General features: G+C 43.4%; 1 protein-coding gene across 1 annotated transcript in view; it reads right to left on the reverse strand.

Moving 5' to 3' along the window:
* Window positions 1-522: 522 nt before the first annotated feature.
* The window catches only part of LOXHD1 (lipoxygenase homology PLAT domains 1), a gene marked incomplete at both ends in the record, with an annotated part of 125288 nt that continues 109451 nt past the window's right edge, over window positions 523-16359 (reverse strand). Inside the window, 4 exons of the mRNA XM_079548336.1 lie at window positions 523-1003; window positions 3248-3409; window positions 4658-4796; window positions 5902-6072. Coding sequence (XP_079404462.1) covers window positions 523-1003; window positions 3248-3409; window positions 4658-4796; window positions 5902-6072 — 953 coding nt within the window. The remainder of the gene's footprint in view (window positions 1004-3247; window positions 3410-4657; window positions 4797-5901; window positions 6073-16359) is intronic.

The raw sequence follows: 16359 nt of genomic DNA on the forward strand, positions 1-16359 counted from the left end.
TGAGCACAACCCACAGTGATGTTCATGGTAGCCAGAAGTGGGTCAAAACTCAATGTCTCAGCTGAATTTTCTTATATATTTTGTCTCAATTTCATAATTCTCAATATTCACCCCAAAAGGTGATAGTGTAGAAGCCAGCAGGCTTTTTCAGCCCCAGCAGGGCAAGATGCTAAAAGTAGAGGATGGGATCTCAGCTGCTAATGGAGTAGTGTATGGATCAGCTGGTTGTGATTTCCAATAGCAAATACAACAGAAATGCATTTGTTTCATTCACAATTTTATATATAACTTAAAAAAAAAAAAAAAAAAAAAAAAAGACAAAACAGAATGACTTTTACAAAATATTAAACCCAGGAAGCACATCTTGTCACTGAAAACTTCTCAATAAAAAAGGCAGCATTTTGAAAAGGAAAACACAATATAAAACCGTACAATGAGCAGAAAAAAAACCAAGAAAAAATAAAAAGGAAGAAAGAAAAAAAAAAAAAAGATACACTTGTGCCAAAGGGAACAAAACCCTCCTCAATACCTGGGAAACAGCTCCCTCCAGATTAACCCATCGCCCCGATTCTCATCCAGCCACTTCCCACAGGGAAATATGGTGGTCACACCGGTGGCTGAGTTGGTGATCTCCACCCTCTCCACCAGCCAGCCGGGGGCCAGCCCACTGTTGTCATGCTCAATCCGGACCTTTTTCAGCTCCCCCATGTCCAGTGTTTCCAGGTAGAATCTGTTGGTTTTGCCCCGTTCAAAGAGGTTCCTGAATTTCTGCTTCAGGGCTCGCTTCCCTGAATCCCCATTCAACCCAAAGATGGTGATGAACACGTTGGCATCCGTCCCCGCACCCTTTTCAAAGCCAGTGACCACGATGGTCTCGTATTTGACTGGCACCAAGCTGCGGGCTTTGCTGGCAAAGCTCTCAATGACCTTGGCACACTCAAAGACTTTGTAGTCCCGTCGCTTGTACCGCAGAGGGATTTTCCCATTGCACTTGAAAAAATACCTGCAGAGGAAAGCCAATGGTGTGTTAGTGACATGGGTCACATCCTTCTCGTTCAGTGGATGGGGCACGCTACTAAAGAACTCAGGCTGCCAAGAGAGGCTGTGGATGCCCTGAACCTGGAGGTGTTCAAGGCCAGGTTGGATGGCGCCCTGGGCAGCCTGGTCTGTATTAAATGTGGAGGTTGGTGGCTCTGCATGTGGCAGGGGTTGGAGCATCACGATCCTTGAAGTCCCTTCCAACCAGGCCATTCTGTGATTCAGCTCAATATCAGCACTGCTTCAGTACAGTTTTCCCACTATATGCTAGTACAGCAACTGCTGAAAATCCCATATTTCCCAAGACACAGACACCCTGCATTGCAAAGCCTGGCATGGAGCTCCTGCCACCTTTCCTACCTGTGGAATGGCACCTACTGCAATGGTATCTAATGCAGCTCTGGTCCCAGAGCAGGTTTCATCGCTGCAGCATGGAAGGAGCTCATGGAAGCACATGGAAGGAGATCAGCAACCACTCTTACTCCCAGACTAGTGATCGCCTTAAGAATTAGGAAAACATGCACTGGGAAAGATGGGAGGAGGAGGTTTAGATATCCCCCTTTCCTCATCTGCACTGCTCAGCCCATTCTGAGCCTGCAAAAGAGTACTGAGCACAGAAACGACAGGTCCCAGGTGCCAAAAAACTTCATCTTGTGGTGGGGAGGTGACGTGCAAGGAGCATCCATAAATCACTGCACACCTGGTACCCAGCCAGAGGTGCTTTTAATGATGTATTTCATTTCCAATGGTGCAGGTCATTTCCAAATGAGATTTTCCCTCCTCCTCCTCTGCTAAAATGCAGCAGGTCCTCCTGGTGAGAACATAGCTGGATTGCAATGCACATTCATAAAATGGGACGGTTACTGCTGTACAGTGCTTTTAAGCACTTCTAACACTTCTGACGTTCTCTTCAGAAAAACAAAAGCTCTCAATTCCCTGGGAAGAGGTTTTGTAAATGAGAAATTCCAGTGGAAGCAAAATTTTAGGCTCAGGGAAAGAAAAGCTGCATGAGAGCACATGGAGAGGCTTCCTGGTGATGAAATTTTATTTCCTAGGCTGCGTAATATCTCATGGTCTGAAGTTATGAAGGAACATATGGGTTCTCAAGAAGGGCAGGGAGAAAGAGGATGACTTTTCTAACCCCGAGACTGTAGGAAAAATCTTTGAAATATGTCTATTTCTCATATTGAGACCTACTTAGAATGGGGGAGAAAACAAACAAACAACAAAAAATGAAAAACAGAATCGTTCAAAACAATGCTACGCCATTCCCACAACACTTAATTTAGTCTTTGCTTTGACTGGGTGTTTTCCCCACCAGGAAGAAAGAATACGTTTTAGGTTATAGCTGAATTAGTTTTCATTCAGCAGATATTTATATGGCTCTTCTGCTGCCTGATTAATTTGCTAGGAGAGACTCTTAGCATCTCAAAAAGTCACTTCAAGGATTTCTTCTTAAACACTCAATTGTCTCAGCGGGAACAAAACCTGTATAATGAAGTTCCTTAGCAGAAATTAAAATATCATGGAGCAGAAAAATCCTTCAGCACTGTGGGAGAGGAGCTTGTTTTGCAAATGGCCAGTTGTCTCCAGTTCCTGCGTATTCCCTGTGCTATCAGCACCATAAGTCAAGAACATCACCCCTTCCAAACACAGGGCTGAGAGATGTTTGTTCTTCCAGTATGGGTCATTCCAGTCCTGTTCACATCAGAGCAGCCAAGTGTTTGTGGTTTGGAAGATGGCTGCAGCCTTCCCAACGGGCTTTTAGACAGTCCTAGAAGGATCATCCAAACTGAGTCAGAGGTACAGATTTTGTCTTACTCTCATCCTTTTTCCTAGGAGTTTACAAGACTTACCTGAAAAGCAGTCTGTGCAGAGCATCCTTCACACCCCTTAAATTTATGTCAGTATCAGTACTTTCCACAAGGTGAGATGTTGATTTGTCCTAGCTGCAAGATACACTCCAGCCAACTTGTTCATGAACGCATCTGCATGTGCAAATGCCCTTGCTGAGAATTCAGAAAGAGCACATCAAGACGGGGGAATGTGTGAATCTACACACCAAACTGCCTTCCCTTACATTCAGTAAAGGATTAAGATCTGGCAGGTCTTTCCATGATGGCTGAAGCTGTAAATGCTTCAGGAGGATGCATGCAGAGCTGCTCAGATTCCCTCCTGGAGGGTTCCCTGCAGACAAGAGGACACTCACTTGTTGCAAAGCTCCATCTCCGTTATGATAATCTCCTTGACATGCCAGTAGACATCAGCTTTTGCAGATGACTTCTTTCCATCCTTTGGACAGTGACCAACACAGATGGCTGCAATATCACCAAGGTTCTTAGAAGAAAACTGGAACGTATCTGTTGATCCTCTATAGGAAACAGGGAGCGGAGTCAGTTAATATCTTGAATGCTGGCAGTGACTTGTCTCATATGGACATTAAGTAATTTGCACATGGCTAAGGAAGGCAGAAGATAAGCCTTCATTTAAAGTCATTTGATTCACCCTACAATCACTCAACACAAAGTATAATTTCCATATTTAAATTCAGCGTTTTCTCTGATTAGGGGTGACACTTTAAATTACTGCCACTAGGACTTTCCAGGATAAACTCAAGCTGTTCCACACACAAAATCAATTTGCCTCGTTATAGATAAAGCTAAAGAATGACTAATTTCCCCTCCAGCATTTATTCATTCATTCCTGACAGATATGGTATCTGTTACACATCTACCCACCATAGCTGTTTTAAATCTGCTAGTTCAGCCACCCTTCCTGCTTTAGAAACCCAGTTTGAAAATAGTTCAGAGGAACAATAGGTCTCTGTCAAATGCTTGTCTGGCTCCCTGTCATGTTCCCTACATATCTGTTAATTTGCTTCCTTGTCTTTGGCCCCTATCCCAACCTGCCACCAAGGAGGGACTGTGACTAATGTTTTAGGAGATGGAGTCTTCACATCCACAGTAGTAACCATCAGCTGAGTGTCAGGAGGAAACTCCCCTGCTTTTGTTATGTTTCAAATAAAACCTCAATCATTCATGCTGGAGTCCAGATCAATTCCAATTTCACCTTTTATAGAGCCATGGGGAAAAAAAAAACCAAAACATTTCCTCTCTGAAAATTAACTTAGCATCATCAGAGTCTGTGGCTTGGAATGTGTTTCCATCTCCCAATAGCATATCATGTCCTTAAAGCCCATCCCACAACTGGAGCATCTTGACCACACATGGGAGATGTCTGATTCCACTGCCAGTGAGATGCTGCAAAGAGAACTAAAACAACTCCAGCTTCCTTCAGCTCAGAAATACATGGCCTCCCCAGGGCTCACCAGAACCCCATTGGTGTGTATTGGTACAAAAGGACACACATACACACACACGCACATAGGCATCATCCACGTTTCCTTTTACCAGATGCTTTTTTTTTCACATATTTTTAAGCCTGCTCTTTGTCATCTCATCAGGAAGTCCTTTTACAACCTTCCTTTTGCTTTCTGGAATGGGGGTAAGAAAGAGCATGGCACCAGTGTAACTGTAGATCACACTGGAGAAGAAATGGTATCTGTGGAAGTCACACAGCTGGTGGGGATTTCCTCCATCCCCTCACCCTGTCCCACTACCTTTCAAATCTCCTTTTCTTGGAGGAGTTTTCCATAAGGAACTCTTTCGAGCGGCCCAGCTTTCCTTCCAAGATGATCCAGATGTTCTCCTTTGTTTCTGCATCGTCTCTGTCGCTTGTTACTGTGACAATTTCATAGGCTTTGAAGTACAATTAACAGACATGTTAAAGCACCAAAGGAAGAGCAGGTGGACAAAGAAATTTCCTCATGTGGCTGTCACCCTGATTAAAAACCTTCTTCCCGGTATTTACTGCAGCACACAAGAAAGCGTTTGCAAAACAGGGGTGGAAACACACTGGGATCTGTGGGACTTCTGACATCTTTGTGCCCAAGATATCACGAAGGGACAGAGTACACAGAAAATGTGTTCTTCTGTATCAGCAAGTAAGAGTAGATGGAGCTGCTCTTGATCCAGCTTTGCCCAGCTGCTTGTTTTGCAGGACAGCCCAAATCCTTCAGTTTTTTGCCACCATAACTAACAGTAAGGAGCAGCCTCACAGGGATGGTGGAGGTGTCCAGATACCCATCAGGATGTGCTCAGATGTTACGGTGGCATGTCAGCACCCAAGATGGCAATCATTGGGTGGCAATTTTGCAGGGACAGAGTGTGATCACATTGAAAAAATGTGATTCTTAACTCCCCAGGACTGTCCTGAAGAGGAGTGCTGGTTTGCAGGAATTTTTGAGATGCATGTATATGAGATTTTTGAGAGCATATTACCAGTGTGATTGAATAACATACATACCAGTGTGATTAAGTGGAGTTGGGAGGATTACCCAATGGAGACACTTGCCCAGGTTTCTGGGTTGTTAAGCTCAGCTATCATCATCAGCTGAGATGTGTGAGCTTGTAGCCCAGAACAAGTCTGGGAGCAAGTTGGAGCAATGTTGCTTGCAGTGCTTTAAACTTATTTTCCACCTCAAAGTCTCAAGCCCATTATTTCTAATGAGCCCATAACCACGTATCCTTATAGCTTATTGTTGGATTGAACCACAGCAGATGGGGCCCTCTTCAGTTTCAACCCAGAATGAGATGCTTTTCTTCCCCATAAATCCTAATTTATTTCTCCCTTAAAATAACACTACATTTTCGAACTAAACAGTAACTTAACTCATTCTATCTATGGAGCCTGTAAACACAAGTTGCCATTGCATGGGAATCCTCAATGGAGCAGGTTCTAAAATCTGTGGCCCTATGGCCTCTTTGCACCATTGGCAATGCCCCACATTAACTCTACACTTACCAGTCCGTTCCTTCAATTCCAGGATGTCATTATTGGCACAAGCCAGTTCCCTTATGAGCTGCCCATCATCTTCACCTTTAGCCAGCCAGCGATCGCACTGGAAGCGAAAAGTCTTGTCTGTGGCAGAGTCCATGACATCAATATATTCCAAGTGCCAACCTGGAGCGATTCCTTTTCCATAAAAAAACAATGTAATTAAAAAATAAGATATTTTCACATTGCTTGGGTAAGGAGGTGAGAAATCCCTCGCTGTAATGTTCTCAGCGTATGTGATGTTGCTTTGATACCAAAAACAACACTGACCATCTCAAGACTATAATCTGATTCATTACACAGCTTTTGAGGGGCTTGCTGGCTTGTGATCAGACGTAAGGATATTGGAATATGGTCTTGTGTAAGCAAGGTGTCAAGCTGTCTGGACGTGGAGCCATCTGTTGTCCTTGCCCAGCATTTTGCATGAGACTAATCTCTGGGTGAGGAATAATCATCACAAAATGAAGCACTCCTACAGTATAGGAACAACAAAGCCTTACAAAACTCCCAGCAAATTCAGGGGTCTTGAAGGACTGTTTACCAAAGCTAGAAGCTTGAAATGTCCTTCAGTTCAGTGGGTTTGGGCCAAAATATAGAACAGCTGCTGTTCAGAAACCGCTGCTGATTCTTCTTCCACCCTAAGGGAAATGTGAAACATTAAAGCCAAAAGAAAAACATGAGTGCTAGTTGGGCACAAGCTCAAGGTGTAATGTCTTTCTCTCTGGTCTCTATTACTCCTCTCATCCCTTCACATTTTAATTTGAAAGAGGTAAATTATCATTTGCTTTTTTGGCCCTATCAGCCAGCATGTTTAAGGAAACTACCCATGCTGTTCTTGCCAGGCAACAAGCACATACACACTATGAATAGACTAATGCTATAACTACACACAATCATTTATTTTTCACCTTGTGGCCTTTTGATGAGCTGTAGCTCCCTCTCTTAGTTTTCTATTCTCCCTTTATTTTTTTCCAGTTGAAAAGTAACTTGGAAATCAAGAATGGGGCATTTTGGAACATTTGCTTTCTTGAATTAGCAGAATCTTTTGTTGACTTTGGGGACGTGGAAAGTTATGACAGTTCTGCTTACAAGTTCTGTTATTATTCAGACAAAAGGTTATGTTCATGATGAAGCATCTCTGCTGAGTTATTAGTTACTTCCCAGAAATATAAAACAGCTCTTGTCCTTCCAAGCACTCACAACCATTTGACTGCCTCGTTAGTTTCAAATACTAATCTTAATTAACCCTAAAGGGTAATGATGGCACATTTCTGAGCAACGTCAACAAATCACTCTGCCCTGTGACATGCCACAGCATCACCATTGGCTTTTTCCTATCAGCCTTGAAGGTATCCATGTCCTGTATACTGGCTTTCTGAGCCTTCCCCATGGTAGGAAATCACCAAATGAACAGGCACAAATATCAACCAAAGACACTATTTTCCCTTAAGCTCCGATTTAGGTAGCACAGAATGACAGAAACATTGATGTTGGAGGGCACAGTTGGAGACCATCTAATCCAAATCCTGTACCTCACTTTGTGCCCATGACCTCTTGTTCTATCATTGTCTGGCTCCATCCTCTTTATTTCCCTAGATACTTACATACAGTGGTGACATTTTTAGATTGGATATTAGGAACATATTTTTCTCCCAAAGACTGGTCAGACACTGGGACAGGGCTGCCCAGGGAGATGGTGGAGTCCCTGTCTCTGGAGGTGTTCCAGAGCCATGAAGATGTGGCACTGGGGAACATGGTCAGTGGGCATGGTGGGGAGGGCTGGGGTTGGATGTGGGGATCTTGAAACTCTTTTCCAACATTAATGAATCTGTGCTTCTATGATTCCTCTGAGTCTCTTCTCGTGAAGAGCAAAGATGTGGAGGTTTTGGGGGAAGGCTGATACATGACACCTTTGCAGCTCCTCATCAGCTTAGTGCCTGCTGGGCAGATCTTATCAAGTCGCCCACTGTGCTCTAAGGTACTCTGTGGGGCTGTCTGGGATTTCATTCTAAGCACGCTGGCAGTGTCAGCCGTTAATCTTTTTTGTCAGGCTTCTCTTCCCCTATTCTTTTTTGGCATTTCCATTTAAGTTCAATGAACATCTCTGCATTGCATTCGGGAAGCTGCTCTGCTTCCATCAAAATCTTCGTTAAAATGGTTCAGGATGAAAGAAGGAAAACATCCCAGCATTCTCCAGTGAGAGACATCAGTGGTCGAGGACTATGATGGAATGCATCGATGATTAGTGAACCACTTGACTGGGACAGGATCAGCACTAAGCAGCAGTATCAGAAAAGGGCTGAACGAGACCTGCACTCTGTCCTTCTGCTTCTCCACTCCTGCTCAGCAGGACAGCAAAAATCTGCACTTTTATCATGCGGAGAAATGAAGTAGTGCTGACTTTCCAGCATGTACTGGGGGCAAAACAAGAATAAAGTGCAGCTTAGCTGGTGTTCCCTGCAAAAGATGAATTTATCAGCTTTTATCATCATGACCTTCAGTGCCACAGCACAAAACTATCTAAAAGCTGATATGGACATTAAAGGATTTATGTGAAGCTGAAGAAATTATTCTCCCTTACCAGACAAAGTTCTATTTCTTTCTTCTCTCAGACTGGGAAAAATATAGTTTATGTATTTTTGAACTAGAAGCAAATTAAAATCTAGTTACGCACAGAGTCTAAATGTGAGAATTTGTGGACCTAGCTCTGTGTGCCAATGGGCACAACAGTGGAAAGGAGAAGAACGCATTTGCAGGACCCATTTTCAGATCATGAAATTCCTTCTTCAGGATTTCTGTCCCTGGGTAGAATCTGTAGGGCAATGAGCTCAGAGACCCTAATCCTAACCTGAAAAGCAACAGGAAAGGGAAATACATCCCATGTGGATGTAGCCCCCAAGGCTTCAGTTCCTCAGGCTGGATGGTTAATAGATAGGCATCAACCAAGAAACAGGGACAAGAAGCCAGCAAGGAGTACAGGCATTGCCAAGGACGATCCTTGGCCACTGTTTGTGAAGCATGAAGAATTTGGAGAATCTCTACAGTGATCTTATCAGTCCTTTCCCTGGGTGGCAAGATAGCATTACATGATGGATTCTGCCCTGATGTAAAAGGCCACAGTCAGTCCATCACTCAAGTTCCATCACTTGCTAGTACAGATCTGTTTGCATCCCTTTGGGCACCCTGACCAACAGTACCAGGATTACCAGGGCACAGACACAAGTCAGTAGCAAAAATGCCTCAGAAAACATGAGTTTTTCTGCAGAGACTTCAGGATAGACCAGGCCACTCCAGTACTGAGAAGAGAAGAAGAAATAACGTGTATCTGAGCAGCTCCCACTTGATTCTGCAGGTTTTGGTCTTTAATATGGCCATCACTGTGACACTGCAGACAATCTACCGTAACAAATGTTCAATGTTTGTAACAAAAGGAGCTCCACTCCAGGCCTGCTTTGCTGCCATAAAAATCCCCAGCAGCAGTCCTGCCCTAATGAAACCTACGGCTGTGCTGCATCAGCCCCTTAATGGTCTGCAGTTGGAAGTGACATTTTCAATAGCATGCAAAACATTTCAGATGTAATTAGAGGAGGAGAAGAGCTTTGGGGAAAACAGAATCGTTTTATTTGCTTGTCTCTGGCAGTTGTATAATTTAGTGTCATGTAGGGAAAAGCATTCTTTTCCCCAAGTGTCCCTATCCAAAAAAGCAGCAAGTTGTCCTATTTATCTCCCTTTAGTAAAGAGCCCAACCTGACAACTGAGTGATGCTGGGCAGGGATCCTCTGTGCATGTCTGCATGGGACGGGTCTTCATGGGACCACCTTGCTTTTTCCAGGTGATGCTGAAGGCTCACACTTTACTGATGTTAGACAGAGAGCTTGGACTGTGAGCTCCTTGTCATGCATTTCTACACTGATGAGCCACTTTGGGGATTGCTTTTAGAAGTAGTAGATACAAACAATTAAGGTATCTGTTCAATCAAGGAGAACTCCAACTTGCAGCATCACAAGTCTCCTTTGCCTCTCTTGGGAACAGCTTCCACTTGCCCCAGCCAATATTCATCCCTAAGATCCTAAGCTACTCTGACACATGCAGAACCATTTACTGAGGATGAGAGAAAAGGAAAGAAAATGACCCCTGTAGTGGTGAATTTGCCAGGAACCTGATCCATATCCGTGCTGTAGTGAAAATGAGCTATTCCTTGTGAAATAGGATCTGGAGGGATCAAATCCCTACTGACAGACCAGGGAGGTAAATCCAGGAATAGAGTGCCCATGGAAGTGAAATTTTCTCCTCTGCCTCTCTCTTTTTTGCAACACATCTTTACTTTGTTTTTGGATGTGGTTGTTAACATTGTTCAAGGGTAATAATAGAAACATGAAGGTTGGAAAAGGTCCTCAAGATCCCCCAGACCAAGGCCAACTCATCCCCACCATGCCCACTGACCATATCTCCAAGTGTCACATCTTTACAGTTCTTGAATATCTCCAGGGACAGTGACTCTACCAGGGCAGCCTGTGCCAGTGCTTTGCCACTCTTTGGAGAATAAATTTTTCCTAATATCCAAACCGAACCACCCATGACACAAGTTAGGGCTATTACCTCTCATCCTATTGCTTTTGCTTGGGAGAAGAGGCTACAGACTCCTTTCAGGCAATTGTAGAGACTCTCAGATCCCTCAACCTCTCCCCATAACATGGATTCTCCAGACCCCTCACAGCTCCATTGCCCTTCTCTGGACACACTCTATGGTCTCAATGTCCTTCTTGGAGTGAGGGACTCAAAACTGATCACAGCACTGAGGTATGGCCTTACAGAACTGAGTACAAGGGGATGATCAACTCCTGGTTCTACTATGAGTCTCCTTCTCTGGAGAAATGCAAGATCTGCCTGGTTGCCTTCCTGCTCAGCCTACTGTAGGGAACCTGCTTTAGCAGGGGTTGGACTCAATGATCTCCAGAAGCTCCTTTCAAATTCTGTGATTCTATGATTCTATGATAGTTGTCCTTAACGACATTGAGGTTCCCACAGGAGTAAAATAAAAGCTGTGCTTGGGACACTGAGCGCTCAGGGACCAGCCATCCACAACCAGTGCTGCTCAGCTCCTAACTCCATTATTTTTCCTTTTTCTCTTCACGTGTTCTGAAGCACAAAGTAGTGAACATTACAAATGCAATTCCTTGGCCTCGTGTCCTATGGCATTATTTATCCACTGCCTGGTTATGTGGCTGTCCATCCTTATGCTCCAGCATGTGAGATGTCATCCAGAAAGTGGTGGGAGTTTGGAGAGCCAGGTTGCTAGGAAGAGAGCATTAATTATGAGGTGTTGAAGTCACAGCATCTAGCTTTGCATTGGTACACCTCAAAACACTGTAAGAAGGTGAATAACTTTTATCCCTAATTTACATAATTGAAAATGAGGCAGAGGGATGTGATTTGCACAAGGTCATTCAGCAAGACAGCAGCAGAATAAAAATAGATGCATTTGTGCATCTCTCCTTGAGGATCACAGGAGCTCACACCACAACATTCCTCATCAGAGCAAACATGCAGTGCAAAACCTCTCACAACCTTTGATGAAGCAAATGCTTAATGCTTGGGACAGCTTTAGAAAACAGATTTACTGCTGCCCTCCTGAGCTGCCTGTGCAGTGTGTTCAGTGCAAGATTTAAATCAGGGCAAACCCAGCAATAAATTAAAACAACAGCAAGCAAGCACACATCTTACTGATAAACTACTCCAGTGCAACAACACATAGGAGCTCAGTGAAGATATAATTGTTTCTCAGAGAATATTCCTGCGATTGAAGCATATTTTGTGTTTTATTGAAGCGTACTTGATGCAAAAGCTTTTAATAAGGGTGCAGGATAATTTGTCACAAGCAAGGAAGGCCCGTAGCAAAAAGATTTCATGGGATTAGTATTTTTACAGCTGCTAGCTGGTCTGGTGTCTTCCTTCCACTCTGTAGTGAATGGTTATAGGAAACTGGGAAGCAAGGAATGACTTTGCAAGGATAATAGTGAAGTATTTACTTTCTCTCTGAGTATGCTTAGAGAGTTTTGTTTCCTTAAATCCTTTTTTTTTTCTTCTTTTTTATTGTCAAATCTGGGCTGTGAGATTTCTGCTGTGTCTTCTGCTTCTGTTGTGATGACTATAGCACAATTCTATGATAAGACAACGTGCCGTAATGAGGAAACTAGATAACCCTTTAGGGTCCCTTCCAGCTCCAAGGTTTCTAAACCTGCCTCAGCAGGGTCTGTGCTGGGGTCTCCTGAGGGCTAAGGGTGGATTTGGCAATCCAAAGGACTAAGCAGCCACATTACAGCTGCTGGCATCCTACATGGACCTGGTGTGCAAAATAATGCCTTGTCTGACTCCAACCCATGCAAAAGAGTCAGGGTTTTAGGTTGTCTTTCTCTCTACTGAGCCATCAACAAAGCAAGGGGATGGAGCAGTCTTCTCTCCTCGAGCAGCTTTATGCGTCTGTTTCTCTTCCTTTTTCTTTTTACTTAAAGAAGAAACTATTCAGTAAATCTGCCCCGTGAACCAGCAGATTTATGAATGAGCTGGCAAGTGCTGAAAGGAAGGCTTAAATATGACCTTTCCAAGTCTGATAGCTGAGCCAATGCTTAGAGAGGGCAGAAAACCAGATATTATTTTTCTTTTAATATATTATGTTCTACCAGTGCTCCCAAAGGCTTGGAATGATGTCTATAGATTGCAAAAACGTATCTCTGGATGTGCAGTGTGCTGTGAGTGCAAGACACACTCGATTTCTAAGCTGGTCCTAGATTCTGCTTCTGAGAAGGCAGTTCCTTCAGAGAAAGAAAAGGAAAAGCATGGACGTAACGATGTTCCTGCACTGCATCCAGTTCAAGTAAGGTGAATAAGATACCTTCTCCTTTGGCAGATGCACCCAAAAGGAGTCACTGGGGCATTAAGGCTGTTTAAAACTCAATCTGACAATGTCATAGCTGGTGTAACTGGGAGAAGTGCTATGCTGAGCCACAGAAGTTGGGCTGTGCAAATGGGTTATTTTCTTCTATCTTTGCTTCTCTAATAACACAAAGAAGTCTGGTCTGTCCACAATCAGGCTGTTCCTGGCTCCTCTGGGCTGATGGCAACAGGGATAATCAAGAATCTGAAATTAATGACTTTAGAATGACTGTTTATCATCTGAGTTCAAATCTACTCAGGCAGATGAGGGAGCTAGATCCAGATTTCCCACATCCCCCTGCTGCAAAGAGAAAAAATGGAAAAAAAAAAAAAAGTTTTATAAGTAAAAAATTTCATTATTGAGATGCTGCAAAACTTCAAGTCATTCTTCCAGAATGGTGATTTAGTCCTTAAATCAGAGAGAAAAAGATAAATGCATTTAGAAAGCCAGCATTTCTACAGGCGTGCTGATACCGATCTTGCATAAATGTAGAAGTAAATGAATGGAGATATGAGAAAATACATAGTGCCTATCTGAGATCAGGAGATGGGGAGTCTGGAGGCAATTACATTTGCTCAGGAATTCTAAATATATTAGATTGAACACCAGTACCTCAAAGCAAACAGGGGCAGGATAAAAAGATATGAAGCAAAACAAAGCTAAAATTCATTCTCACCAGCTCACTGTCACCAGGCATTCCTGGTGAGCTCTGAGCACCTGGGAAGTCAGAAGCAAGCTCCCTGAATCTGCATTGCAAAGTCTCTGAGCTGCCTAATTGTAAGCAAGCACTGACCTCTTCCACGCTCAGTTCTACTGAAGTCAGAGGATTGGATGGGGGCATCTTTTGTGTTTTATTTCTCAGATGGAGAGGCCACGTGGTGGGTTTGGTGGGGAAGATGATGTTAAAAGCATTAAAGTGGGACTATAAAGCCAGCATTCTGGCATGTTTTTTCCGGAGAAGACAAACAGTGTTTATGTTTCAAAGACCTTCTGACAGTCTTTGCCATTGCAATTACTGTCTCTTCAACTGTGAATAGCCTGGTACAGTAAAACCTCAGTGAAACGATAAACAAAGGACAGTATGAACAGGTAGCAAATCCACTGCAGCAAAACTTTGCTCTTGAGACTGAGTGCTGAGCTGGATTTCATGGCAAAGCCACCACACTGGGCCAGTCCTTCAAACGTTTGTTACCCCCAGATGGGGACCATCCCATTCACTCGCTGGTTGGACCGGGTTGTGTTATGATGCTATGATTCTATGTTTGAAAGAAAAAGAAGACGTATTAGTTAGCTGTTCTCTTAAGCAGCCCATGGGATAACTGCTGAGTCAAACCAGATTTATGCTGCTGTTAAAGCTAATTATCAAGAAATTTAGGAAAAGAACGTCATCCATGTTTCAAGCATTCAGCATGTGAGGAGCAATGGAATGGTCCACTATGAGGCTGCTTTCTACAGAGCTTTGGCAGACAGCCACGTAGTTCAAAATAGTAAGGAATTAGTAGAACTTTTTGCTTGAAACTAATGGTAAGTAACAGCACATTTCTGTTTAATACCCAGAGTCTCCCAAGCATCTGATAAAAACCATACATGACCCTTGGCTCCTGACCTCACTACTTCCATCCAAAATAAATGAGACAGGAATTTCTAACCACTTGACAAAGCCAATCTATAAAAAATGTATATAGAGAGAGCATGTACGTAAAGAACAGCTATAGCCTGGAATCCCAGCAGTGATAAATATTGTAGCCACCCAACAAACTGTCATGCTTCATTGTGTGAAGCTGTAGATAGGATATGCCTTGCACATGACTAACACAAGAACAATGAAGACAACATATGGTATGACTTAAACTATAGTTGTCCTTCTTACTGAGGGGAAAAGCAACTACATTTATACTGAACAAATCCTTAGCATGTTGTTTTTCCAAGGTATAAACCCATAGTCAACATGGCCTGGTAAAACACTATGCACTATTTTTTATAAATGGAAAACAGTGACTTGAGAGAGAGAAGGAAAGAGAATATGCAGTTGCAATGTGTATTTTTGATAAATAAGAACTATTTTTCTTAGGTTCTGGACACATGTTTTAGCTGGCTTGTGGTGACTACCTGGCAACATATTCTACCAAAACCAAAATAAAATGAGTTGAAGCAATTTACTTCTTGGCCTAGAGTAGGCTCTGTAGCCTTCTTTGATCACCAGCCAACAGCATGCAGATAGCATTTACCGTAGTTCAGGTGCACGGTGGTTTCTCTATAATCTGTATCAATAAAACCACCAGTGGCATGGAGAAGATGAACAGCTGCCCATGGCAATGGGGTTGGAACTTGATGATCATTACAGTCCCTACTAACTGAAGGCATTCTAGAATTCATTCTAACCATTTTCACTTGTTCAAGAAGGAAAAGGCATCGATAAACAGAAGTTGCTCATCATGAAGCAGAGAGCAGACCCACTGGACTCAAGGCCATGGGATGCCATGTGTGCTGAATGTCTCCTGGAAAGCCTGAACAAGCCCTTCAGTGAGCAAATTCACTGCAAGTTACTTAACAGACGAAAATGATATCCAGCTCAGTAGATGCCTTGAGCTACATGTAGTGAGAAGCAGAGGACGTTGCAGGATTACACATGCTTGCTCTGTTCCTTCACTTCCTCAGGCACCCAATGATTGCTGCTGTTGGAAACAGCTGCTGGGTTTGGCAGACCCTTGGTGTGACCAGATTCTTGCCTTCTGTGTCCATTCCCATGCCTAAGCCCTGAAGACCAGCTCTGATCTCGTGGGCATGTTTTGTTCTGTTAGCTTGACCAATGCCTGGGGAGCCATGAGGTCTTCTAAGGGAAATGCTCTCTGTATACATTTTTACAGATAACATATTTAAAGAGGAATCTGCAAGTCTACATTGATTTCTTGCTGCTCTCAGAATGACATCCAAACCACATCTGCAACTACAGGGATGTCTGTTTGCTGAGTTAAAACTCTGATGTGTATTTTGACAGCCCTCTCCATTTCAGCATCTGAACAGCAGATTCAAAGAACAAGTATTTTGGCAACTGAATTCAGATTAAATCAGCTCTCCAGCCACCAAGTTAAAACCAGCCCATGGGTCTCTGGGAGCTATCAAGCTTCATGTCTGGGTTGTAGCAAGGGCCTGCCGTGAGCAATGCATTCATTGTTATTGCAAAATCATTCTCTTCAGCTGAAGGAGTTAGATGGGCAGGATTGGGAGATGTCATCACAGCAGTGTGGTGGGTGTGTTTGTTGCAAGATGCAGTTTCTGGGACCTGAATAACAGCGCAAATGACTGTGACAGCAGTACCAAGCACTGCTGCTGCTGCTGCTTATGAAACCAGTTAGGGTGTCCAGCAGCAGGGAAATGTCAGCATCTCTCAGCAGGGCTCTGCACACCCTCTGTGTGATGCACTGATTTTAATAAAGACAGACACAGATCTTCATTTCCATCTTATACAGCTCACCATCCTATGCCAGGCT

This window comes from Tetrao urogallus (genome assembly GCF_951394365.1).
Source record: "Tetrao urogallus genome assembly, chromosome: Z".
Lineage (NCBI taxonomy): Eukaryota > Metazoa > Chordata > Aves > Galliformes > Phasianidae > Tetrao > Tetrao urogallus.